Source organism: Pan troglodytes, chromosome 11 (assembly GCF_028858775.2).
Source record: "Pan troglodytes isolate AG18354 chromosome 11, NHGRI_mPanTro3-v2.0_pri, whole genome shotgun sequence".
Taxonomy (NCBI): domain Eukaryota; kingdom Metazoa; phylum Chordata; class Mammalia; order Primates; family Hominidae; genus Pan; species Pan troglodytes.
This window is the reverse complement of record NC_072409.2, coordinates 61,126,413-61,152,680: the sequence shown is the minus strand read 5'-3', so window position 1 is coordinate 61,152,680 and position 26,268 is coordinate 61,126,413. Positions and strand designations below refer to the sequence as shown.

General features: G+C 41.3%; 1 protein-coding gene across 27 annotated transcripts in view; it reads left to right on the top strand.

Annotated features, from left to right (window-relative positions):
- Positions 1 to 26,268, top strand: part of TRPM3 (transient receptor potential cation channel subfamily M member 3) — a 901,150-nt gene that overhangs the window by 785,702 nt on the left and 89,180 nt on the right. For 11 of the 27 annotated variants that reach the window (XM_009456711.5, XM_003951456.6, XM_054658886.2 and 8 more), the window contains 8 exons: positions 3,643 to 3,743; positions 5,108 to 5,242; positions 9,050 to 9,100; positions 18,848 to 18,883; positions 19,033 to 19,173; positions 23,091 to 23,120; positions 23,993 to 24,282; positions 25,256 to 25,484. In XM_009456711.5, the coding sequence (XP_009454986.1) occupies positions 3,643 to 3,743; positions 5,108 to 5,242; positions 9,050 to 9,100; positions 18,848 to 18,883; positions 19,033 to 19,173; positions 23,091 to 23,120; positions 23,993 to 24,282; positions 25,256 to 25,484 (1,013 nt within the window). The remainder of the gene's footprint in view (positions 1 to 3,642; positions 3,744 to 5,107; positions 5,243 to 9,049; positions 9,101 to 18,847; positions 18,884 to 19,032; positions 19,174 to 23,090; positions 23,121 to 23,992; positions 24,283 to 25,255; positions 25,485 to 26,268) is intronic. The other 16 variants (XM_054658879.2, XM_003951453.6, XM_054658888.2 and 13 more) reach the window with 3 other exon arrangements.

The window sequence follows — 26,268 nt, the reverse complement described above, 5'->3', positions numbered from 1 at the left end:
TACATTGATTTGTTTGTATAAGCATAGGTCCCACATACCCTAGGAGTGGCACTGCTCCTTCACAGCACTTCTACAATCTGAAAGTATGCTGTTCATGAGTTTATTTGCTTACTTCCGAGTACTTCCCCACCACCAGTAGGATGTAAGCTCTGTGAAGAGGTTGACCTTAGCTACCTTGTTTGTCATTGGACGTTCAATGACAAATCAGTTCCCAGCAGAGAGAGTATTCAATAAATATCTGTTGATGAGATAAATGAATTACTGCATGAAATAATGTATTTAATTACAGACTTCTCTTCTCCTCTAGACTGTAAGCTCTCAAGACAAAGTATTCTGCTTTATATGTCTCGGTCCTCATGCTGGCATACTGCCTCCCATATAAGGAGGCATGAAATCAGTATCTTTGAACGCATAAGTAAATGAACAGATGAATGAGTGAATGAATGAACATATGCTATCTACACTAGAAGTTCTTAATTTTATCCTCACATTAGAATCATTGGGGAACTTTTAAAAACCGCAATGCCCAGGACCAATTAAACTAGAATCTGTGGGGCTGTGCCCCAGGCATGAGTATATTTTAAAGCTCTTTAGGCAATTCCAAGTGCACAGCCATAGTTGAGAATAGGGTGACCAGCCACTAGGTTTATTCAGGATTGACACATCTCCCAGAGTGCAGGAATTTAAATGCTAACACTGTGACTACACTGGACAAGCCTGGATGGCTGGTCACCCTAGCCGAGAACCACTGATCCAAACTGTCACCCACGGCCATTCTTGAGTGATGTATTTTCAATTTTTGAAAGTCAAGACTCATTGGTTTCATGCTTTCATTTGACACTTGCCTAATTACATTCAGGCCTGTAGCTCACCTTGACCTCAATAACTGCTTCCTGCTATGTGTTCCTGTTCAGGCTGGTGCTGCTATTATTGACTTGGGTGACATACTAATTTGTAACATACAAATGGCAAAGGGAATAATCAAGTCAGCACCAACCAGTAGACCAGCTAAAGAAGCAAAGAAACATGTAAAGTGCTACCTTTCCAAATGCAATCGCAATGAGCCTTCAGTTCTTTTCCTCTCCAAATTGATGACAGAACATTTTGACACATTTCTACTTATCACTTGTGTATGCCAGTTACCCTGGTATGAGTGTGCAGTCCCTGTTGTTACCTGAGGAGATAATTTTTAATGGAAAATTCCATGTGAGAGCTGAAATGATATTCATCATTGTAAACACTAATAAATTTACTCCAAGTATGTGGTCGATAATAAGCCCATCAATGTGTGGACACCAGAATCAGAAATGCTCTTCAACCTATGAAGGGAACAGAGCACCACAGCTCTTGAGGGCCTTGTTACTCAAATCATGGCCCCAGATCAGCAGCAGCGGCCTCACCTGGGAGCTGGTTAGAAACACAGAACCTTAGGCTCCACCCAAGAGCTACTGAATCAGAAGGTCTGCAGCTGGGACCCAAGAACCTGTGTCTTAAAAAGTTCTCCGAATTGTACTTATGCATGCTAAAATTTGAGAAGTGTTCACTTAGCAAACATTTTTTGCCTAATTTATAACGTCAGTATCTCAGAGCCCAGAGGGAAGAGGCGAGGGTAAGCAGGAAAGGAGGCACACAGCGCAGTAATTCCCAGCCTCTGCTGCACATTGGAAGCACATGGAGAGCTTTAAAAATATCCACGCCTGGATCCCATCCCAAGCAACATGATTTAATTGGTATGGGATGCACCCTGAGCGAAGCTCCCCAGGTGATTCTAATGTGCAGCAAAGTTTTGGAATCACTGATGTAAGTTAACCACCAGGAACCCTGCCCCCCCTCCTCATTGTTTCTGGCCTTGACTGCTGGCGAACCCAGAGGAATGAACAGCATACACATTTGCTATATTTCTTTCCTAAACATCGGAAGCAGCAATGATGAAGAGGAATTCTCTGGATCTGACTCTCACCTCTAGTTTGATGAATACTTCTTCCATTTACCCTGTTAGTAGCTGTTTTATCTTTGGCTGTTCCACCTCCCTGGATCTCAGTAGTCTCATATGTTTCAATGAGACAGGAGACAGTAAGACCCAGTCCCCAGATTAACTGGGATGTTACATATGACATATGGAAGTGCCTAATACTTTGCCCAGCACATGTTTGATGTTTAAAAACTCTGAGCTGAGGAAGATTGTCTCTTTATCCTCCTCCCCGATCGTGAGATATCCAGCAGCATGAAGCTTGGCAATTATTTAGGGGTGTCTCTTCCTCAGTGCACTAAGGGTGTTGGTGAACTGTGAAAAACCTGTTTAAACAGAAATCACTTATACAATCTCATTTCAGTCTCACACCCCAGCCATGTAAACTGGATATTTATTGCTTCCATTTCACAAATAATCAACAGTGGCTGAGAGGAGTCCACACAGCCACAGGGACTCTCACTTGGGCCCCCTGCCTGGAGCCTAATGTTGCTTTCGTTACTGCACTGCCTCCATTTCCAGCTTCCCCTCCAGCTGCTTGGCAGGCTGCCTCTATGGACAGGATGCATTCACCTAGATGAGCTCTGGGCCAATAGAACTTACTGTGATGATAGAAATGTTCTGTATCTGTGCTTTCCAGTTCAGTAGTCACTAGCCACATGGAACTATTAAGTTCTTAAAATGTGGCTAGCCTGACTGAGGAATTATAACTTTAATTTTATTTAATTTTGATTAATTTAAACTTAGCCACCTGTGAACCGCACAGCTCTAGAGACAGAATCTGGAGAAAAATAAGAACCTGGGAAATAGTTCCAATGGTTTCTACCCACAAATCAAAGTAAACCTAAGCCGCTGGTTTACCTCTCTGTTAAAAGACCTTCCTAACTCTTTTTCAGAAAAGTGGCAAGTTGGTACGCTAGTTGATGAGAGCACCCTCCCCATGCAAAATACTATTCAAGTGATGCCTTGAAACCAGTGATTGGCCAGCAGAAGCAAAATGTGTGGTAGAGCAGAGCTTCTCAAATTTGAGTGTGTGCACAAGTCATCTGGGATCTTGTGAAAATACAGATTCTGGTTTAGTGGGTCGGGGACAGGGTCTGAGACTTGCATTTCAAAGAAGCACCAGGGTGGCACTGCTGCAGCTGCTGTGTGAACTACACTTTGCCTAGCCAGACGGTAGAGCAATGCTGCTCACCAGGCCGGTTTTGCCTCCCTTCACACATGGGGGCATTTGGCAATGTCTGGAGACATTTTTGAGCATCATGTCTGGAAGGCTGGGGGTGGGAAAATGCTATTGACATCTACTGGGTTCAGTCAAGGCGTGCTATTAATAATCTACAATGAACTTGTATGCATGCATCAAAATATCACATGCATACCATAACATGTACAATTATTATATATCAAAAAAGCATGGAGTTTCAAAGACCTTCTTTTTAAAAAGTTTTTTAAAATGTAATAATAATAATAATCTACAATATACAGGAGAGCCCTGTGACAAAGAGTTACCCAAAATGTTAATAATACCAAATTTGAGAAACCTGCTGTATAGCCAAGCAGGCTCTTTGGGAATAGGGGCATTAATGGCAGAGGGATGGAGCAGGCGCTCTTGGTGTAATAACTGATTGTTGTTTTCTCTCTTCCACTCTTTTCTCCCACTTGTCCTCACACAGGAGCCAATGCCTCGGCCCCAGACCAACTGAGCTTAGCTTTAGCCTGGAACAGAGTCGACATCGCTCGCAGCCAGATCTTTATTTACGGGCAACAGTGGCCGGTAGAGTATATATCGTCTCCCATGAAAAGCCCACTTTGGTTGGGCAAGGGTATTTGTTTAAGGAGCCTCTGAGGTCAGCTCAGAAAACGATTGCCTTTTCTTTAAGATGGAATGTGTTCCTTGGTAGCAAAGTCTGTATCCTGAGCTCCCTTTCTCATATTTAGGAAAGCACCGCCATCTAGTGGAAATTTCAACTGAACACAACTCCAAATATTTCCATCTCTATGAGTTGTCTTTAATAGCAATTTTCAGCTGCAAATGATGCCATTTATTTGAATACATCTGAAAAAATATAAGACAAATCTGTATTAACTAAAATTAAGGACGGGGTAGACTTATTAATTTGCTTCTGATTGTCTTTGATGGGGCAAAAGGAAGGATCACACCTCAGGATGCAGAATTAGCAGGCTTTCCTCTGCAGGCGCCATCTGGTCCTGGTGGCTGAGCACAGGTCCTCCCTATTTGCAAAGAACAACACGAGGAAACCAATGCTTTATATAACTGTTCTTGGTTTGCTTCCCTCAATTGACTCTACCAAAAATAAAAATTTGAGAGATTGGCCATCAGGTGGGATATGTATGCATCCACAGGAGGCAGCCCAGCAGCCTGAAACTCGGTTTCTGTGCCTGGAATCACAGCACTCACCGGCAAGCCTTATCTTACTCCTTCCTTTCCCCTAGAGAGTTTCTGCCTGGGATGGAGCCCCTGTCTTCATTCAGTGCTGGTGGATTGCTAACATGGAAAGATTTGTCAGAGTCTAGACCCTGCAACATTTTTGTGAAATGGATTAAATAAAAATCTAAGCTACTGGCAAATCCAGAAAGTAGGCTGGTTGTTCTGTTTTGTTATGTTTTTGTTTTGTTTTCAGTTAAGTGACATCTTTGTGGTCTTGCTTCTACAGAGACCCAGCATTGATTTAGGGCCTTTGGTCTGTTGACTTGGGTCCCTCTTCTCAAGTCGGCCTGGGGTCTCCCTCAGAGCCTAAGGATAACAAAAATGAAGACAGCAAAGTGCCCCCTTTGACACTTCACTGGTGTTGAGAAATTTAATCAGATAATTGCAAGGGGAAAAACCTTGTGAACCCTTGCACCTTCTTGGGATCCAGAACAAGAGATTCAGGGAAGAAATAGTTTTTGGAACTAGAAATGCTTGACTTCTATTTGCAAAGACAGGCACCCAAACATGGGAGAGGTGTGGCTGTCCCAAAAGTGAATCTGTGAACAGTCTTGCTAGCATGTTCTTAGATGTGCTGAAGGTTTACCAGATGTCAAAGGCATCCATTTCTAAGCTGTTCAAGTGAACACTAAAGAACTGCATCCATAGATAGACCCTGGGGCAGACTAACTCAGTGACTTGGTTTGCAGGTGGGATCTCTGGAGCAAGCCATGTTGGATGCCTTAGTTCTGGACAGAGTGGATTTTGTGAAATTACTCATAGAGAATGGAGTAAGCATGCACCGTTTTCTCACCATCTCCAGACTAGAGGAATTGTACAATACGGTAGGGTCAAACTAAGGCACTTTTTACTTTCTTTTTTTTTGTTGTTTTACCTTCTCCTGCCCCCCATATGCCTGTGATTCTCTTCCCTTCTCCCGTCCAAATGCATGGTTCAATCATCACAAATACTCCCTTAGACCTACATAGATGACAAACACCAAGTCACCAAGGTTCCGCTTGTTTTAATTGCTCAGTTGTCAGCATCTAAGGCAAAAAGTTATGTAATAACCTAAGTGTATCATTCTCATATTCTTATACAAAGCCACAAGGCTCTGGAAATGAGAACACAGTTTGTTCTGTAAGCCCAGAGGGTGTTACAGGCAATTAGCAAAGGAGAGTTGGTTTAACTCTAAAGCATCACAAAAGGCTGATTAAGTAACCTGCGCCATTTTTTATCCTCAGAGCTATGAAGTTCGTTCTTCATAGTTCAGCTATAAAGTGGAAGAAAAGGTAAAATATCTCTTTTTTGAGTCACTCAAAAATTTTGGTTTTGTTTTGTTTTGTTTTTTAGCTTAGTAATGATTTATTAATTTACTCACTAGGGTTACCAAGGAGTAATCATAGGTAAAACTACTGTTTATGAAGTTATTGAGAGCGTTCACACGAGTTAAGTGCATTGGCTCTGAGCTCATACTAAAATCCAGTGAAGTTTAAAGAGCAGAAGTTTTTCCCCATTTACCAAATGAGGAAACTGAGGCTGTCTTAGTCCATTTGTACTATTATAATAAGATGCCTTAGACTCAGTAATTTATAAACAAACAACAGAAATTTATTTCTCTGGGTTCTGGAGGCTGGAGAGTCTAAAATCAAGGCTCTGGCAAGTTCAGTGTCTGGCGAAGGTTGCTTTTTGCTTCCAAAATGGCACCTTGTTTTGCCATTCTCCAGAAGGGACAAATGCTGTGTCCTCACAAGGCAGAAGAGACAGAGGGCAAAAGGCCTGAATGCTGTGTGAAGCTTCTCTTATAATGGCCTTAATCCCCCTCACAAAGGAGGAACCCGCAGGACCTAATCACCTCCCAAAGGTCCCTCTTCTTTTCTATTATTATTATTGTTATTATTATTATACTTTAAGTTCTGGGATACATGCGCAGAACGTGCAGGTTCATTACACAGGTATACACGTTAAAGGCCCCACTTCTTAATACTAGTACATTGGAAATTAACTTTCAACATGAATTCTGGAGAGGACACAAACATTCAAACCATAGCAGAGGCCAAGGTGAATTCAAGGTCACAAAACTCCTAAGAAAGCAGCCAGTAAGTACCAAACCCAAGCTTCTGTCTCTGAGATTATTCTACCCCTCATTTTTCACAATGCCTCTGTCCCATCACGCAGAGGGCAAGCAGGATGGAGCTTATTTCCTGTCCCCAGCCAGTAGTAGTTGTTAGATGGTGCCACGCTGGCACCATCTGCAAAAAATAGAAATGGGTTAGCAGAATGGCTCCTAGTCTCTGTTTTCTCCAGAGACTTTTCTTGGTTCAGCATACTGAGACTTTCAGGAAGAATAATGGGTTTTCAATTAAAATAAATAAATAAATAAAGACAAGTGTTGAATAGTCTATCAGAGAATCAAGGGAGTAATTTATTCCAAAGACTGGGGAGTGGGGGTGGGTAGGAAAATTCTAGACTGAGGAAGGCCAGTAAGTTTGATCACTTCAGTCTGCTGGTGGTGGCTTCCCGGAATACTTTGTTGAGGATTATGGAACAGTAAATAGCCTCAGTAATAATAATAGCTAACACTAATTGGCATTAAGCACCATTTTTAATAGCTTTATAAACATTATATCATTTAATCCTCACAACAACCCCATCAGATAGTGATACTGTCATTCCCATTTTAAAGATGATAAAACTGAGTCACAGTTAAGTTGCTTGCCCACGTTCAGAGCCAGTAAGCAGCAGAGGTGTAGAGCCAGGCACTCTGACTCCAGAGTCTGTAGGCTAAATCGCTGCACTATCCAGCATCCCCTCAGTGGAAAAAGAGCTCTGATGGGTATGTCCACATGAATGGGCAGGTCGTTGCCGCATTTCATAGACCTGTCTCAATACTTGAATGGTTGCAACAGTGCTTAAGAATTTGCCATTGGCTGGGCGCAGTGGTCTCCCAGCACTTTGGTAGGCCAAGGCAGATGGATACTTGAGGTCAGGAGTTTGAGACCAGCCTGGCCAACGTGATGAAACTCCGTCTCTACTAAAAATACAAAATTTAGCTGAGCGTGGTGGTGCACACCTGTAATCCCAGCTACTCCAGAGGCTGAGACAGGAGAATATCTTGAACCCTGGAGGCGGAGGTTGCAGTGAGCTGAGATCACACCACCGCACTCCAGCCCGGGTGACAGAGCGAGACTAACTAAAAAAAAAAAAAAAAAAAAGCCATCACTATTTTAGATTATCTAATCATCTCACCAGATTTAGCAAATAAAATACAGGATGCCCAGTTAAATGTGAATTTCAGATTAACAACAGACAATTTTGTTATATCCCAAAGATTGCATGGGACATACTTAGGTTAAAATTGTACATTGTTTATCTGAAATTCAAATTTAATTAGGCGTCTTGGATTTTATCTGACATTCCTATTCCTAAAAGACAATAGAATGGCAACTTATTTCACTTTATATTTACCTCAAACAAACATCCGTCTTTTTTACAAAACTCTCTTTTTCCCAAACAGTCTGTGGCTTTTTCTTTAAATCAAGTTACAGCAAACTGTCATCCAAATCCAGCCTGCTGCCTGTTTCTGTATGGGCTGCAAGCTAAGATTTTTTTTTTTTTTTTTACATTTTTAATGGTTGAAACAATCAAAAGAAAAATGCTATATTCTATGACACATTAAAATAATATGAAATGTGACTTTCTGTGCCCATAATTAAAATTTCATTGAATCATAACCAAGCTCATTTGTTACATATGATCTATGGCTACTTGCACATTACAACAGCAGAGTTGAACAGTTTCAGTAAAGACCGTGTGACCCACAAAGTCTAATTTACTCTCAGGCCTTTTACAGAAAAAGTTGGCCAACCCTTTTCTTGGACAATTTCTCATTCATGATGGGTAATAAACAAGTTGTGATGGCAGAGTGCCCAAGTGTATTTCCAGTGCGGTCAATGGGTCCTTTTGTTCTCCCACCCTCATCCCGGCCCCCGGCTGCAAAACTGGCTTCTTCCATCATATTTTGGCCTAGCTGTCAACAAAGTTGACAACCTCCCTTACAAAGTTTGAACCTAGAATCTCAAATACATTTGCTTGAGGAAATACAATTCAAAAATCTGCCAACGTGTTTGTTTAGAAGAAACAGGTATGGCCGGTATGGTAGCTTATGCCTATAATCCCAGCACTTTGGGAGGCTGAGGTGGGAGGATTGCTTGAGGCCAGGAATTCAAGACCAGCCTGGACAACATAGTGAGATCCCCATCTGTAAAAAAAAAAAAAAAATTTTATCAAAAGCATTAGCCAGTCATGGTGTTGTGTACCTGTAGTCCCAGCTACTCAGGAGGCTAAGGTGAGCCCAAGAGTTTGAGGCTGCAGTGAGCTGTGATTATGCCATTGCACTCCAGCCTGGGTAACAGAAGAACCTGTATCAAAAAAAAAAAAAAAAAAAAAAATCACTGACAAAGCTTTTCATCTGCAAATGGGGACAATTTAAAAGAAAGAAAGAAAAGGCAGATACACTGAGCAACTAGAACAAGGTCCATCTTAATGAACTGCCCTTCACCAGCCAGCACCCTTCCTTCTAGATCCTTCTTGCCTTGCCAACCAGAGCCCCTGACTAGCAAAACTGTTTGATTCTTCTTTATTGTTTTCAGAGACATGGGCCCTCAAACACATTGTACCACTTGGTCAGGGATGTCAAAAAGGTAAGAACCCTCTCGACTGCAGGTCGGAGGCCCTGTCTTGACTGCTTCCTGTGATTAGAGAGTGCCTCTGTTTTGCATGAGCTGCCAGAGTATTCCTGTCCCTATCAGGCGCCACTCATTTCAGAACAGTGTGTGTGTGTGTGTGTGTGTGTGTGTGTGTGTGTGTGTGTCTTTTAACTCTGATGCTTCTGTTCATGATGCAGCTGTGGTGTTATCTCCAATCGCCGTGCTTTTAGATGCTTTTGGTGGACATAATGCTTTTGGGTAGCGGAACTCTTGGCTTTCCCCGTGCCAAGTGGATTTATGCCATACCTGTATTTTTCCATATGCCCCTCACTGTTTGGGGAGCTGGTTTCCATGCTGCCTGACTGACCACAAGAGTAAATCTTCATTCACCAGCTCCTGATACAATGTCACATCTAGCATTACATAGAGTGTAGTAAGTAAGCATAGCTCCAAATTTTCTAAAAACAGGGACTAAAACATAAATATGCATTCCATTCTTCTAACATTCTATTTTTTCCAGAATATTTTTTCACACTTTTCATCTCATTAGATGGGAAAAAAATGTTGGTAGGTATGGATCAGGTAGAATTATTTTCATTTTACAGATGAGGAAGCCGAACTACAAGGAGATGAGAGCTATATTGGCAGTTAGTGAAGAGCTAGGTTTAAAGTTCAGTTCATTTTATTAATAATGATAAAATAATAATAGTCATGAGCTAGTGATGACTAGGTGCACAGCATTGCTGCATACTTTCAGTGCATCTTAATTCATTTAATCTTCACAACAATTCTATGAAATAGAATTATTATTTTATTATTATAGGCTAGGCACAGAGACTCATGCCTGTAATCCCAGCACTTTGGAGGCCCAAGGTGGGTGGATCACCTAAGGTCGAGTTCAAGGCCAGCCTGGTCTGGTTAACATGGTGAAACCCTGTCTCTACTAAAAATACAAAAATCAGCTTGGCATGGTGGTGTGCGCCTGTAAGCTCAGCTACTTGGGAGGCTGAGGCAGGAGAATCACTTGAACCCGGGAGGTGGAGGCTGCAGTGAGCCAAGATCGTGCCACTGCACTCCAGCCTGAACAACAGAGTGAGCTTGCATCAAAAAATTATTATTTTATTATTATAATACAGTTTTATTCCCACTTAAAGACAAGAAGAATGAAGTATAGGGAGATTCTGTTTAATCTTAGCCAAGTGGTTGTTCTTTTGCCCCATATTATCTCCTTCAGAGGTAGCTTGAGTTCTGAACCCTTAAATCCATCCCAGAAAGTGATGTTTTAATTCCAAAAAATAAAACAGAAGATGGCACTGCCCCCGCCCCATACATATGTACCCATACATGTATGCACACATTTGCCCACTATCACCACTTGGTAACAATTCTTCACCAAAGTCCACAGGACATATTCAGAGAAAGCTACAAAGTGAAGTCAAAAATACAGTATGATTTCTTCATCTCACAGGAAGTGATTGGCTAGAATTGCCCTTAGGCATCCTGTAACTACTTTTTTATTTTTCCTTTGAAAGGCCAAGCAAAGGCCTTGGGGCTACTTATAATGTACCTATTCACCTGCTGGATCTTTGCTAAGAATGAGTAAAGGATATAAAAATAACACACAGAAAATCAAAATCTCCATCCTTTGGCCCTTGCAAACTTTCCTCCCATCTCTATACCACCTTAATGAAGGCTTTTTCATCTACTTGAGTGGGTGAAGCCTGTAGTTTTTTCAAAACAAGAGGGGAAAACACTATGCAATCTGTACTCCCAACTCAACAACCACTTTCCTGAGATTGTATCTTTCACTGGTCTACCCATTCCATGCCATCGTAGTAGATCTACCCTCAACAAACCCATTTCTCTTTCCTTTGTAACTTCCGGTTTTGTCTAATTCATCCTGGCTTAAAATTGCCTGAAAACTAAACTCAGAAGATTAGAAGTAGACACATTCGATGTGTCTTCTTCAGCGAGATAGTTGTTGCTCATGTTCAACCAAATGTTTTGAGTTTTTCTAAAGTAATGACTTGGAGTATTCTCTCCTTCACCTTAAGTTAATCTCTGTCCCTGAAGGAATTATGAGGTTTTCTAAAGAGACAGCTATGCCTTTGTCCCTCAATCCCAGTCATCAACAACCCAAACCTTTAAAAAGAGTCACTCATCCAATTCAATGACCCAGCCTCCCAGCAATAATGTCTTGTCTAATTTTCAAAGGGATTTTTGCAGTTAGATTTCACTGAGTACAAGTTATTAAAACCCCTCTCATTACTTTCTTTTCCCCATAGGACTCTGCTTTGCAATATTGTTTTCTCTTTTCTGAAATCCCTTGAGCTGCCTTTCGCATTTGCTCATGTCACTTGTATGATTAGAAGGCATGTAAAGTATCTCTAAGGTAGGGTTTTTTGTAGCTTCTCAGCTAAAGATGTACCTGAAAAATAATATAGACTAACAAGAAAGAACAGGATGGTAAGAATTTGGGAGGAAGAAGGAATAAAAGCAGCTTTTTTTTTTCCCTTTTAAGTATGATCCAAATATTAGAGCAAGAAAATCATTATATAAGCATGCATTTACCATTTACTTGCAAATTTAGTAACTGGAAAAAATGATAACAAATGACCAAGAATAGTACTGAACTGTTCTAGAAATAATTTATCCTTTTACCTGGAAAAAGAGACTGCCAGTAAGACAGGGAGACACAGAAAGCCAATGTTTAATTTCTTCCCTTGGGAAAAAGTCGAAGCAGGAAATGCAGAATGCATTATTTCCAGGACTAAGGTAAGTATCTGATGATGGGAGAGCAAGAAAGATGAACAATGGTAGTCACAGGAGTCGCAAGGCCTACATTTTATGTTATATGGATTAAGGGAGCTGAAAATGAAGACTTTTGTTTGGTTTGTGTTTGGGGAAGAAGTGAATAAGGGAGAAGTTAACATTGGTGCACAACTTTCTCAGGTGACTTTCAGCAGTTTTCAGGTGGTTTCAGGTGACTTTCAGGTGGTTTCAAGTTACTTCTAGCAATTTAGGCCAATAGGATAATCAAAGGCTACAAAACTAGAGTTAAAATGCTAAGAAAATCTTGGGAAATTAAAGCAATTTTCAAAATTAAGGAACATAATAATAATTAATGTGTGCTTTCTTCTTTACAATTATGGGAGGAAATATATGTGTGCATATATATTTAACCTGGACAAAATTAATGAATAAGTTATTAACTCTGGTACAAAACGCTATTCATGAGTTAGGAACACAGTCCTAGACCTTAAGCATAGTGTTTGATAATACATCTGTAAAACTATATGTAAATAACTCTTAAGAACCAAAGGAATGCATTGAGGAATTATCAGACCATCATAAGTCAATCAGCATGACATCTCCAGTTTAACTCTTCTTTGAGACCAACAGAACTGAATGTGGGGAATTGCTCCCAAGCTTGTTTTGAAATCTCAAATTATTTATATCAAGGGAACAATCTAGGAGCAATGAGGTAAAAAGAGTGGCACTTCAGCATTAATCAGAAATTTAAATTGTTTTAAACCAACCCAGTTCCCTGAACTATTTTCATGCATAAATCCATTGAATGTACCAATGCTCTCATATTAAACCAGAGTGGCCCAAGTCTGTCTGCTTTTCTGTGGAATATAACCTGCCATTTTAGTAGCTGTCTGCTCACTTTGTGCCTCTGTACGTTTTAAAATAGTTTTTTCCTTTCTTAAATGTGCTAATACTTCAAATTACCTATACTATCCTTCCCCACCAAAAGAGGATGCTATTTGAGTGTTATGTGGAAGTAGTGGTGAAATTATGATAATTTAAAGTTCATTTACATGGGAATTAAGACCCAGAGCTTTTCAGAATGCAAAAAAAAAAAAAAAAAAAAGGCATTTCAGACACACTTTGGGTAAGGAAAGGACATTTGCATAATCCCATCTGCTAAATGCATGGAAATTTGCAAAAGCATTATTATATTTCAGAGGATTGGTTGCCCGATATATTGCCATGTTAAGGGGCTGTACGTTGGGGTGATGTCCTCTTTTCCCCTGAGCTCTCACCAGATGAAGCCCCTACCGGGTGATTACTCACACCAACTGCAGTCCACTTTTCTTTATTATACAAGCTGTCCCAAGGGAGTCTTTTCTTCACACTTCCTTGGTAAACCTGACAACCGCAATCATTTTATATCTTATGTATCTCAGAAGGAACCAATCTTGTTTTGAAGGCTTGTTATGAGTTTCAAAGGAAGACAGTTTTCCTAAACAGTTGAGATCTGATAGTGATATTGTGAGCTGACATCTGAAAAACCCCAACCATTTTGAAGAGCAGATCTAATAAGTGAATTTAAACTATGCTTTTAATTAAAAGGTTTCCTTATGCATGGCACGAAGTAAACCTTAGCTTCAGGTTAGCAGTTCATAGCATGAAAAAAGAAGACAACATTTTCAAGTTGTCAAATCGTACCTACTCATGGAACCCAAGCCTGTCTAGCAAATTACTTGAATCACATGACCTCCCATTGTTAAGGCATGAAATGGGAAATAATAGTTCAGGCTTTACCAATTACCAAAGTCATTACCAAAGGGGGAGGGGAAAGTGCTAGAACAGAAACAGCAGGCAGAATGACTGTTCCTCCAGTATCCTTTTTGACTTCTAATTTGAAAAGGACCCAAGCAAAGGAAGACTCCTCCAGAAGGTGTTTGGACTTTACCTGTTGGCATGTGAGGTACTGCTCACCTTCTCTGCTTTTTCCAGAGGAGCTGGATGCACTGAGCACCACCCCATCCCCATCTATCCTTTTACCATCCCTTGTCTCCAAGCCTCTGGTTCCACTAACCAAACTCCAGGGGATCACTGGAAGCTACATCAACCTTGGAAGCTCTGAACAGGGTCTTTGGCCAGTGGGCCGAAAGGAGTAAGAAGAACAGCCTGCCAGGTAGTGGTCATACAGTTGGATTTTTAGAAATAGACAGAATCTTAGAAGTTATCGTGTCCAAGCCACCTATTTTCACAGCATAAACCGAGGTACAGAGAGAGGAAGTGATCTGGCCAGGGTCACAGGGGGTCAGGGCCATGGCCCAACCCAGAGCTGTTTCCTCTATGGGGTCATGTTGCTGGCTGCTCTCTGAATGAGTATCCATAAGTTCCCCTCTACCTGGCAATACTCATCCTAGGAGAAGTAATGCAAATGCATCATCTGTGACACCCATAGGTCCCAGTGGTCAAGGCCATTGGCCCAGCTTAGTATCATGCACTGAGGCTGCCAAACCCCTCAGAATCCACGCAGGACACCTATCCCAAGGGGCCTAAATTGTACTCAATTTTATTCATGTTATAAAATCGATTTCTTCCTCCCCAAGAAGGTTTCCACTCTTCCTAGTAAGAAAGGTAAAAGTAATTCCCTAACTTCTTTGCTCCCTAAAATCTCTGTGAAGAAACAGATGCGATCCAGCCTTGCAGGCTGAATGCAAACACATTACTTGTTAAATTTTCACTCCTCCAAATATCACTTACAGAGCACCTGACTCACTCCTTAGCACCTAATCCTTCATCCACTCTGGGTTTGTTTATATGGCCTTATAGTATATATAAAACATATATATACCATACATGTTTTATAGCGGTGGCTCATGCCTGTAATCCCAACACTTTGGGAGGCCGAGATGAGTGGATCACCTGAGGTCAGGATTTCGAGACCAGCCTGACCATCGTGGTGAAACCCCATCTCTCCTAAAAATACAAAAAAATTAGCTGGGCATGATGGCACATGCCTGTAATCCCAACTACTCTGGAGGCTGAGGCAGGAGAATCGCTTGAACCCGGGAGGCGGAGGTTGCAGTGAGTCGAGATCACACCATTGCACTCCAGCCTGGGCGACAAGAGTGAAACTCCGTCTCAAAAGAAAAAAACAAAAAACAAAAAACGGAAGAGGCAGGAAAATGCTGCTGGGAAGGGAGGAATTCTCATTGGCTTCGGTTAGGTGAATATCGCCCCCTTGTGGTCAAACAGAACGCAGGCGCCCCCCCCCCCCCCCTCCCCACCGCCCCGCCCTTGCAATGGTCACGGAATTATTTATCCTCCTTCAGGGCTGACCAAACATAAATCATTCTGAAAGAATCAAGCTTTATATGAGACGATCCCAGCACCTTCTTGCCAATATATACTGCTAAAAGTCCTTTATGGATATAGCCATTTTCTAAAAATGTTCTATTTGCCCCTTAAATGTTTATTGATTTTGAATTTTACTATAATCACTTTCCTGACAACTCCCAAAGACACCTTGAAAGCATAAATATTCCCTTTCAGTATTGGTCTTCAAGCAATATTGGTGTCTTATTTTTAGAATTCTAACTGATGCTTACACCTAAGTTTCTCAAAGCAAAATACATAGGTGTTAAGCTTGGTATTACCCACATTTTAATTTTTTTTTTTTTTTTTTTTTTTTTTTTTTTAGACAGAGTCTTGCTCTGTCGCCCAGACTGGAATGCAGTGGTGCAATCTCGGCTCACTTCAACATCTGCCTCCCGGGTTCAAGCGATTCTCCTGCCTCAGGCTCCTGAGTAGCTGAGACTACAGGTGCATGCCACCATGCCACGCTAATTTTTTGTATTTTAGTAGAGACGGGGTTTCACCATGTTGCCCAGGCTGGTCTCAAACTCCTGAGCTCAGGCAATCCACCCACCTTGGCCTCCCAAAGTGCTAGGATTACAGGCATGAGCCCACATTTAAAATTTTTTGAATTCCTACAAGATTAAAACCAGGCACAAATTTATAGATCTGCTCTGATTGCCTTTTTATAGCATCACAAAAAGTCCTTTGAGGATTTTCCTGAAACCTGGCCTTTGAACACTGCAGACCATAAAGGCCATGGAGTGCAAACCCCTTTCACTGGAAAGAAATCTGAGAGCTTAAGGGAAAGTGTCTGCTGGCCAAAGGACAGATAGAAGCCCGGGGCAGCTGACTGGAAACTGGTGTGCTTCCTCCTCACCCTGCCAGGGAAAATGACACGATGGGTGGGCATCCTCGGGCGGTCATCCCCATAGGAGCCCTGTGGCTATGAATGCGGCTTACCCAGGCCAGTCCAGTCTCTGAGACTCTTCTACTCTTTAAATAACAGCCTCGCCTAACAGTCCAGGAGAGCCAAAGGATACAGAAACTGTGGCCTTGTTAGCCTGCCCCAAAATAATGGAGAAAAGTGGTTGCATTAGTACTATTTTTAAACTCAGTTTAGTTTTATGGGAAGGCTAATACATGAAAAGTTACTATCTTAAAACTTTCTCTGAGCTCCCTTTTTAATATTTTTTGCCATGCTTTGCATAAAGAAGTCAGACAATTGGTCTTTTTTAGCCTGAGGATAGCTTAGCTTGCTGATTCAGTTAGATGGATAAAGATAATCTTCAAACAAAGGAGATTTTGAAATTCTGAGGAGGGTAGAGGTCATTTTTGTGAAGGGACTATTCAGCTCATCAAATGGATGCCAGATTAGGCTGTGGAGGGCCAAGGTCAAGGACGGAAGGGGTCTGTGTCTCAAAATGTTCCACCTCATATATGATGCCCTTCACACAGCCCCATTTTGCCTGGCTGGCTCCAGTTAGATGCCCAAGCCTACCATGTACCCCAAGCCAAGGGAGAGGTAGAACACAGTGGGATGGGGTGGGAGCTAATTCTGGGGACAGCAAGAAGTCTAAAAAGCAGCAATGGGCTGGGCATGGTGGCTCACACCTGTAAACCCAGCACTTTGGGAGGCCGAGGCGGGAGGATCACCTGAGGTCAGGAGTTCGAGACTAGCCTGGCCAACATGGCAAAACCCTGTCTCTACTAAAAATACAAAAATTAGCTGGGCATGGTGGCATACACCTGTAGTCCAAGCTACTCGGGAGGCTGAGGCAGGAGAATCACTTGAACCCAGGAGGCAGAGGTTGCAGTGAGCCCAAATCACGCCATTGCACTCCAGCCTGGGCAACAAGAGTGAAACTCTGTCTCAAAAAAAAAAAAAAAAAAAAGCAGCAATGGAGTCTTATATGCCTGAGGCTGGTGCTTCAATTACTATCCCTTTGTTCTCACTCCATTGAGGATAGCCACTGAATTCCAGATACAGCATTACCTGTATTTCAAAGCAAATTTCCATAGTGAACTAGGGCTATTCCAGCCAGGGATGACTAACAGATTGTGGCTACTTGGTTTTGTTACTGAGAACATAATACTCAAAAACCCAAACCCAGACTTGATCCCAACAACATCAATTAATTTCACTGTTTTACTGCCTTACATTTTCAACAAAAACACTCTGAGTGCCCACCATATGCCAGGCATATTATAAGAGGCTCTCAGGATATAAAGATAAATCAAACAAGAAACATGTAAAGCTATAGGTTTAATGATAGGATGCAGCGGGATACCTCTAATCCTGAATCCCAAAACCTTCAAATGGATACAGTTGCCCATAGAAAAGCTGAGTAAGGACAACTGAAAACCTACCCTCAGGTTAGCAAAAAAATTTTAATTAATTTCTGACTGAAAGCAATTAGCTTTTGACACTATGAATTTCCCAGTTCTGCTGCCTAATCTACCACTACCACCAGAAACTTACTGAGTAGACAAGCAGTTTGACAAACTTGAGTGTGCATCAGAATCACCTGAGGAGCTAGGAAAGGCCACAGAGGCCCTGATACATTGAAGTAGGTGAGACAAAGTCCAGCCGTTTGTAATGTCACCAAGTTCCCCAGGGTATTCTGATGCCACCAAAGTTGGAAAACCACCGCTATACATAATGAACGTCTTCTGTGAAGTGGCAGAAATCTCACACAGCATCCTGGGTGGGTCCTTCATTAAGGACAAAAGTGGATGGAGCCCCTTGTGTCTGTCCCAAATAGATCTAAGGGCATGAGGCTTCCTAAGCAGTGTGACACCCAGCCATTCATGGTATAGAGCGCTCTCCCGCAAGAAGGAGCTACACCAGGCAGTGAGAGTGGATTAATCATGACCTTTGGAATTCACTATGCACTCAGACTTTCTCACAAATGGAACTAACTCTCCCTTGACCTAACAGCAAAAATTTTCTTAAGAACCTAAACTTTAGAAGTAGAAAGCAGTAATGAGTAAATAATAAGAAAATCTTTACTATTTTTGCATGTATAGATGGCAAACAGCTAACAAAGACACCATAACTCTAGATCTTTAAGAAATGTTACTCTCTTTAAAAGAGAAAATGAAAATCTCCTTAATTCTAGAAAAATAAATACTCCATTGATAAAAATGTCTTCTCCAATTTCTCTCCCCCTTCTCTTTAAATGCAAGGGATGTTCATATACAACCTCATCCTGACACCCAAAATCCCCTCCCTAAATATTGCTCTTCTTTTATGAAAAAAGTGTCAATTTTTTAAAATTATGGATAGAGGTTTTGTATTAAAGGAGACCTGAGTCCTAAAATCCCAGCTGATGGAGGCTCTGGTAATGACACTCATCTTCTGAAAGGAGTCTTCCTTTAAAGGGTGGTAGAAACCAAATGATATCAAGAGAGTGGTAACAGGCCTGGGTCAGAGGCAGAAATGCGGGCTTGGGGAGCATCTGGGGAAACCTAGTTCCTAGTGCCTGGGAGTGATAGCATTTGCCCTGTCTAGCCTTGTGTTTCTTTCTTCTACACTGGTGTTTTTTTCTCCCCAGCTGAAGACTTGAATAAATATTTTGATTTTCTATTATTGCCGACGATTACTGCATCTTCTTATTTAACTTATGTCTTCTTTCCAAGCGAGAGTATCCAGGTTTCGGTTGGATCTATTTTAAGGTGAATTAATTAACCAGCATAATAATACATTCATATGTTTCTTTTTTCATTATTTTTTTTTACTCTAGTTACAGAATACGTGAACTAGAATCCCTAGTAAACCACGTTATCTTTTGGATTTGTCTGTTTGTTTCATTCTACCCTGATAGGGGAACCTGCCCCCAGACTACAGAATCAGCCTGATTGACATCGGCCTGGTGATCGAGTACCTGATGGGCGGGGCTTATCGCTGCAACTACACGCGCAAGCGCTTCCGGACCCTCTACCACAACCTCTTCGGCCCCAAGAGGGTGAGGCTGGCTGCAAATTCGGGGCCCTTCCTGGGAAGACTAGGGTGTATGGGATTTGGGTTGTGGCTTCTTTGTCTCCAAGGGGAATTAAAATCAGAAAATTGCGCTGAGAGTGAACCTAAACAATCAAAAGTAATGAAATTCAAATTAAGCTCATCATTGAGATTATTAAACTCAGCAGTTTTCCAGGTTTTGGGTCTTTATACCTTTAAAAATTGTTAAGAACCTCAAGGAGCTTTTATCTATGGGAATTCTACCTATCGGTATTTATTTACCATGTTAGAAATTTAAATGGAGACTCTAAAAATATTTAATCCATTTTAAGTTAAACATAGGAATCTCATTATATGTTAACAAAAGAACATGTTTACAAACAAAAATATATTTTCAAAAACAAAGAATAAGTTCATAATAGGAGCATTTTTTACCTTTTGCAAATTTCTGTAATGTCCAGCTTAATAGAAGAGGGCTAGATATCTACTTGTGGATTCAGTCTATTGTAGGATATTCTGGTTAAAGTATATAAAGAAAATCTGACCCCACAAAAATATATGACAAACACAGCAAATATATCAAGGGAAGGAGTATTTTAACCCTCTTTACATGTAATTGTAAATATCCTTTTTTTGATACTACACCAAAATTTAATAAGTAACAGTTTCTTAAAAATGAGTTGCAAGGTGAAATCTAAAACCATGTAAGTGAACTTTTCAAATTCTATTACATTGAAATTCACTAGTCTAGCCAGCCATGGTCCCAGCTACTAAGGGGGCTGAGGCAGGAGACTCGTTTGAGCCCAGGAGTTCAAGGCTGTATTATACTATTATAGTGCCTGTGAGTAGCCCCTGCCCTGCAACCTGGACAACATAGTGAGACTCTGACTCTAAAACAATACAATAAAATAATAACAAAGTAAAATCCAATGGTCTATCTTGTACTTTGATGGATCTTGTAACATCATAGATTGGTCATGGAAAATTATTAGTTTGTTAAGGTATGCAGCTCTTCCAAATATTGACACATTTTATTATACAATTTCATTAGTATCACCTCTATCTCATGGGAAATGTCTTTCAGTACTGAAAAGCTGTCAAAGTCATGGTGGAGGTGGGGGAAGTACATACAAGTTTTCCAGAATCCCAATTTTTTTCTTAAAAGTTTGAATTTTGTCATTGGCAGCAAATACGATCAGTTGTTTTCCTTGAAATAACAGCCTCACTTTGGTCATTCCAAAAACATCTGCCAAAGGTCCAAGTCTACATAACCTTAGTCCATCTGCCAATCAGTCCTTCAAGTAAAAATTATATTCCATGAAAAAAAAAAAAGTGGCTATAATACAATCCAAACAATCGCATAAGTGCATTTCCTCAGGACAACCCATAATAGTTCAGTATACAGCAGAACTATTTTAGGGGCATACTTCCCATTTCATCCCACAGAACAGTAAAAAGACGGTTAACCAAGGTTAAGGATTTAATAAAGTTAATCATTTTTTAGACCTCAACAAGGCCATTCTTAAGTAAAACGGTTGCATTTGCTTTCTGCAAATGCATAACACTGGAGTCTAATGACATCTGGTAAAGGTGGGTACCACTGCCTTTGTTCTTGCCAAGGCACCCAGCAGCTTTACTCACCACTGCTTTTGCACCATTAGTACAAATGTCAAGATGGTGCCAAACCCAATTACATCTTAGTACTATTATGAAAATAGCTTTGACTTTACACACCCTCTCAAAATGTTTCAGGGACCCTCATGACCCATGGGTCACATTCTGAGAACTGCTGCTCTAGCTGGTAGTGGGCATGATTTTTTTTTTTTTTTTTCTTGAGACGCAGTCTCACCCTGTTGCCCAGACTGGAGTGCAGTGGTGTGATCTCAGCTCACTACAACCTCCACCTCCCAGGTTCAAGCAATTCTCCTACCTCAGCCTCCCGAGTAGCCGGGATTACAGGCATGTGCCACTACACCCAGCTATTTTTTGTATTTTTTAGTAGAGAAGGGGTTTCGCCATGTTGGCCAGGCTGGTCTTAAACTCTTGACCTCAGGTGATCCACCTGCCACCTTGGCCTCCCAAACTGCTGGGATTACAGGTGTGAGCCACTGTGTGGAGCCATGATTTTTATATTTAACAAAGTTTTTTTCTGATTCTGAAAGCATTTTGTGGAACTAGTAAAGAACTTTGAAAATACCTAAAATTTAACAACAGGGATTTGTTTGAAAATGAAAAAATATATATAACAGAATTTTCAAAAAAATACCAGTAACTATAAATAAGAAAAAAATGAAATAGATATTAGCCTAGTAGTCATTTTAGAAGCTGAAAGAGAGAGAGAAAAATAAGAGAGAGAGATTCGGTTTGAGCTGTTCTAACATGAATAGCCAAATACAATTTGGAGGAACTGTAAGTGCTGTACACTTACCATTTACTCAAATAACTTTCAAGATGGTGCCCAACCATTCTGAAATATTTAAAAGCTTAAAATTGTTATTCCTGGCCCCAGAGATGTAATTTTGTATTACCTCCTGGTAAATATAGATCAGGGTCTGTGTTCTTCTGAGTTGCCTTTTCTCTCCGACTCAGCCTGTGCCTGTTTTGCACATTCCCAGCATGGCCAATGATGCTTCCTGTGTGCTGACACTTTCCATGCTATTAAGCACCTTTGCCACCATCAGCACAGGCCCTCTGGCCCCACTCGCCCTTGCCCTGATGTGCAGCAGCACAGGGAAACGGCCAGCATAAAGAATCTAAACATATTAATATATTTCTGAATAATATCCCAGGTCTCCAGATAATAGAGGCTTTTCAGAGGTGTGAGAAATACATGATTCATTCTGCTTGATAGAAGGTTTCCTTGTTCATTTGTCTTCGTCTATTCAGGCTGCTACGACAAAATACCATCAGCAGGATGTCTTATAACAACAGAAATTCATTTCTCACAGTTCTGGAGGGTAGGAAATCCAATATCTAGGGACGAGCAGATTTAGTGTCTGGTGAGAGCCTGCTTCCTCATTCATAGTGACACCTTCTCACTGTGTCCTCATCCAGTAGAAGGGTGAATGAGCTGCATTGAGCCTCTTTTATAAGGGTACTAATCCCATTCCTGAGGTTTCTTCTCTCTTGATCTAATCACCTCCCAGAAAGTGTCCCCCCTAATACCATCACCTTTGGAATTAGAATATCAACATATGAATTTGGGAGGCAAAAACATTCAGACCAAAGCACTTGTTCAAATACTACATGTTGTGAAGGTGTCAGCCAAACAAGATGGTTATAGAAGGTGAAAGAAATCTTGGTTCACAAAAGACATTATAAACCTGCAGGCTCTATTCTCAGGCAATCTCATTATGCCTGGCTAATTTCCTCATTTTCTGTAGATTCATTAAAATCACCGAATCCAAAATTCTCTTGGAATTTCTATAAATCAGTTCTTCTTGTGGTGTTTTATTTAGCAAAATAAAATAAACACCATATGGTACAATAGTGTTCTTCTATTACCTGTTTGAAATATAATAGGACTCTTGGAGGCTGGGTGTGGTGGCTCATGCCTATAATCCCAGTACTTTGGGAGGCTGAGGTGGGAGGACCACTTGAGCCCAAGAGTTTGAGACCAGCCTGGCAACATAGTGAGACCCCATCTCTACAAAACATTTTTAAAACTTAGCCAAGCATGGTAACATGCACCTGTACTCTCAGCTACGTGGGGCACTGAAGTAGGAGAATCACTTGAGCCCGGGAGGTTGCGGCTGCAGTGAACCATGATCATGCCTCTACACTCCAACTCAGGTGACAAAGTGAGACCTTGTCTCAATCAAAACAAAACAAAACAAAACAAAAAATATATAATAGGACTCTTCTTACCTTTATGAAAGAAAGATCTAACTGATCTAACTTTGTTCACAACATTTTTTTTAACAGCCCAAAGCCTTGAAACTGCTGGGAATGGAGGTAAGTGTTTGTCCAAATTATTAGTGTCAATGATTTATTCTCTTTATTACCCATTATATATATGCTACATATATAGTATATATATAAAATAATATATAGTGTATATACACATAATATATATACTATATATAAAATATATATACTATAAATATATAGTATATATAATGTGTAATACTATATATACTACATACTATAGTATGTATATATTATATATATATAATAATATATATATAATGTGTCATAAGGGTTGCTCACAGCACCTTTGAAAATTCCACCATGAGGTTATATCTGCAATGCAAACAAAAAAAAATCCTATTTGAAATACTAACCTGAAAACCAAGGAAGCACATAAATTCTAGTAATCAAAATCTATTCATGAGTGTTTACAAGTGGTGACAGGTCTAAAGGCCAGAACTACTTCAGAAATGCATCTAATAGGTATTCAGAAACTTGAGATAAATTAACCACTTGCCATCTTTTGTTCATGTGGTTACTGTCATATATGCAAATAAAAATCTAGGATGTCCTTATCCTTTCAGCAAAAAGGGTAGTGCTGTCCATCATTAGGTACAAACATTACCTTTTGAAGAAATAAATGGACAGAAGTAAAAAGAAAATGGCCCATTAAAAAATAATTTTTTTAATCAGAGTGTAACACTGACATGTTCCCTCAGCACTATGCTTATGCATTTATCATCACTTGTTTTAAAGTTGGGCATGGATGAGCTTGTGAGTTCTTTTAGGACAGGAGCTGGCCTAGTTCATTTCAGTATTGATCCCAGAGCTAGCTGGGAGAAGATATACAATTGCTACTTGCTGAAATGAACCAATTCATTTCTAACTCAGTCTGTGTGGTTTCCCTGTAATTACAGGATGATATTCCCTTGAGGCGAGGAAGAAAGACAACCAAGAAACGTGAAGAAGAGGTGGACATTGACTTGGATGATCCTGAGATCAACCACTTCCCCTTCCCTTTCCATGAGCTCATGGTGTGGGCTGTCCTCATGAAGCGGCAGAAGATGGCCCTGTTCTTCTGGCAGCACGGTGAGGAGGCCATGGCCAAGGCCCTGGTGGCCTGCAAGCTCTGCAAAGCCATGGCTCATGAGGCCTCTGAGAACGACATGGTTGACGACATTTCCCAGGAGCTGAATCACAATTCCAGGTGGGTCCGCCCAGCAAAATGGGCTGGTCAGGGGGAGAGGAGGAAAGGTGGGATCCCAGTGCTGGAGAGTATGAGCTACTCAGAACTTTAAGGGAAGTCAGTATCACCCCAGTGATGCACACACAGGATGGACACAAACAATTCCCCTTTATTGTGCACAGTGCCACAGATGGTGGTACCTATAGAAACATGGAACATTTCATCCTGTCAACTTCCCCATGAGGTAGGCCCCGTAGTTATGCACTTCTTTCAGCTAGGAAAAATGGGGCTCAGAGAATTTAAGTAACCTGTCCAAGATCACACATTTGTGGTGGCAAGGCTGGAATTTGAACTGAAGTTTGACACATTTAACAGGACATACTGCCTGGTGCAGTGACTCGTGCCTGTAATCCCAGCACTTTGGGAGGCTGAGGTGTGTGGATCGTTTGAGCCCAGAAGTTTAAGACCAGCCTGGGCAACATAGCAAGACCCCATCTCCAAAAAAAAATTAAAAATTAGCTGGGTGTGATGGTGCACACCTGTAGTCCTAGCCGCTCAGGAAGCTAAGGTGGGAGGATCTCTTGAGCCCAGGGGGTCAAGGCTGCATTGAGCCATGATCATTCCACTGCACTCCAGCCTGGGAAACAGAGAGAGACCCTGTCTCAAGAAAAAAAAAAAAAGAAGAAGACGACAATGACGTACTGTACTCTATTGATTGCTTGCTCCACCTCCTACACTCATATGACTGAATCTGAGGGCCTGAGTACAGAGATCATGTATTGTTTGACTTATACCCCCAGTTCTATACATGGTATCCGGCACATAGTAGATGCTTAGTGGATGTTGGCTGGATGAATTTACAAACAGACTAGACCCCATATGAAACACCTACATCATCCAGTGACCCCATTTTCTGGTTGGCCAGCAGGTCCACTTTTATCTTATAAGTCTCCAAGCTGACCTGAAGGACTCTTCCACCCATTCTGTCTTTCAGAGACTTTGGCCAGCTGGCTGTGGAGCTCCTGGACCAGTCCTACAAGCAGGACGAACAGCTGGCCATGAAACTGCTGACGTATGAGCTGAAGAACTGGAGCAACGCCACGTGCCTGCAGCTTGCCGTGGCTGCCAAACACCGCGACTTCATCGCGCACACGTGCAGCCAGATGCTGCTCACCGACATGTGGATGGGCCGGCTCCGCATGCGCAAGAACTCAGGCCTCAAGGTCAGCGCGCCCAATAAGGCCCTCCTGGCTATGAGGACCGGCGGGTGGGTTAGAGTTTTCCCAGCCAAAATCTGCCATGGAATTGGGCATCCTCTTATCTCAGGAGGGAGGTTCTAAATCCTGACTGTGCCTCAGAATCCTGTAGAGTGTTGCTTGGTTTTGTTTATTCCATATAGAGGCTGGGGCGTCCCCCTGGGTCCTGCTGCATTAGCATCTTTATAGAGGATGCCTGGACATTAATATTTTTCAGAGGAGTCAAAGGGGATGGCCACGCACAGGTACTGCAGGGGCTGCCATTTGCACAAGCAAAGCCAGCTGCACCAGGAGTCCCCACCTAGGCCACCTTGTCACTGCAGAGGGTGCCTGAACCCCTGGCCCTCCTTGGCATCATGTCATAGAGACAGTGGCTCTTACCAGATGTGCTTGAGAGGTCTTTTTAAACTAAGATAAAACTGAGATAGATTTACTTGGAAAGCCATTGCTAGATAATCCTAATCTATTCTTAAATGAAGAAAAACAAGTCACAGACCACTGTATATAATCTGAGGCCATTTTTAATGTGTCTATGTATAGTTATGTCTGTATAAATTATCCTATAAAAATCAGGAAGGACACATAGTAAATTGTCTGCAGTGGTTACCTTTGAGGTTGAATGGACTGAAAGAGATGTTACTGTTTTTAAGGGAAATAGGATGGTGTATAGCGTTTGCTTTTTTTATGTTCTTTTCAGTGTTTTTCAAGGAAAATGTGAAACTGAAAAAGGAAAAGAAAGACAGAAAAAAAT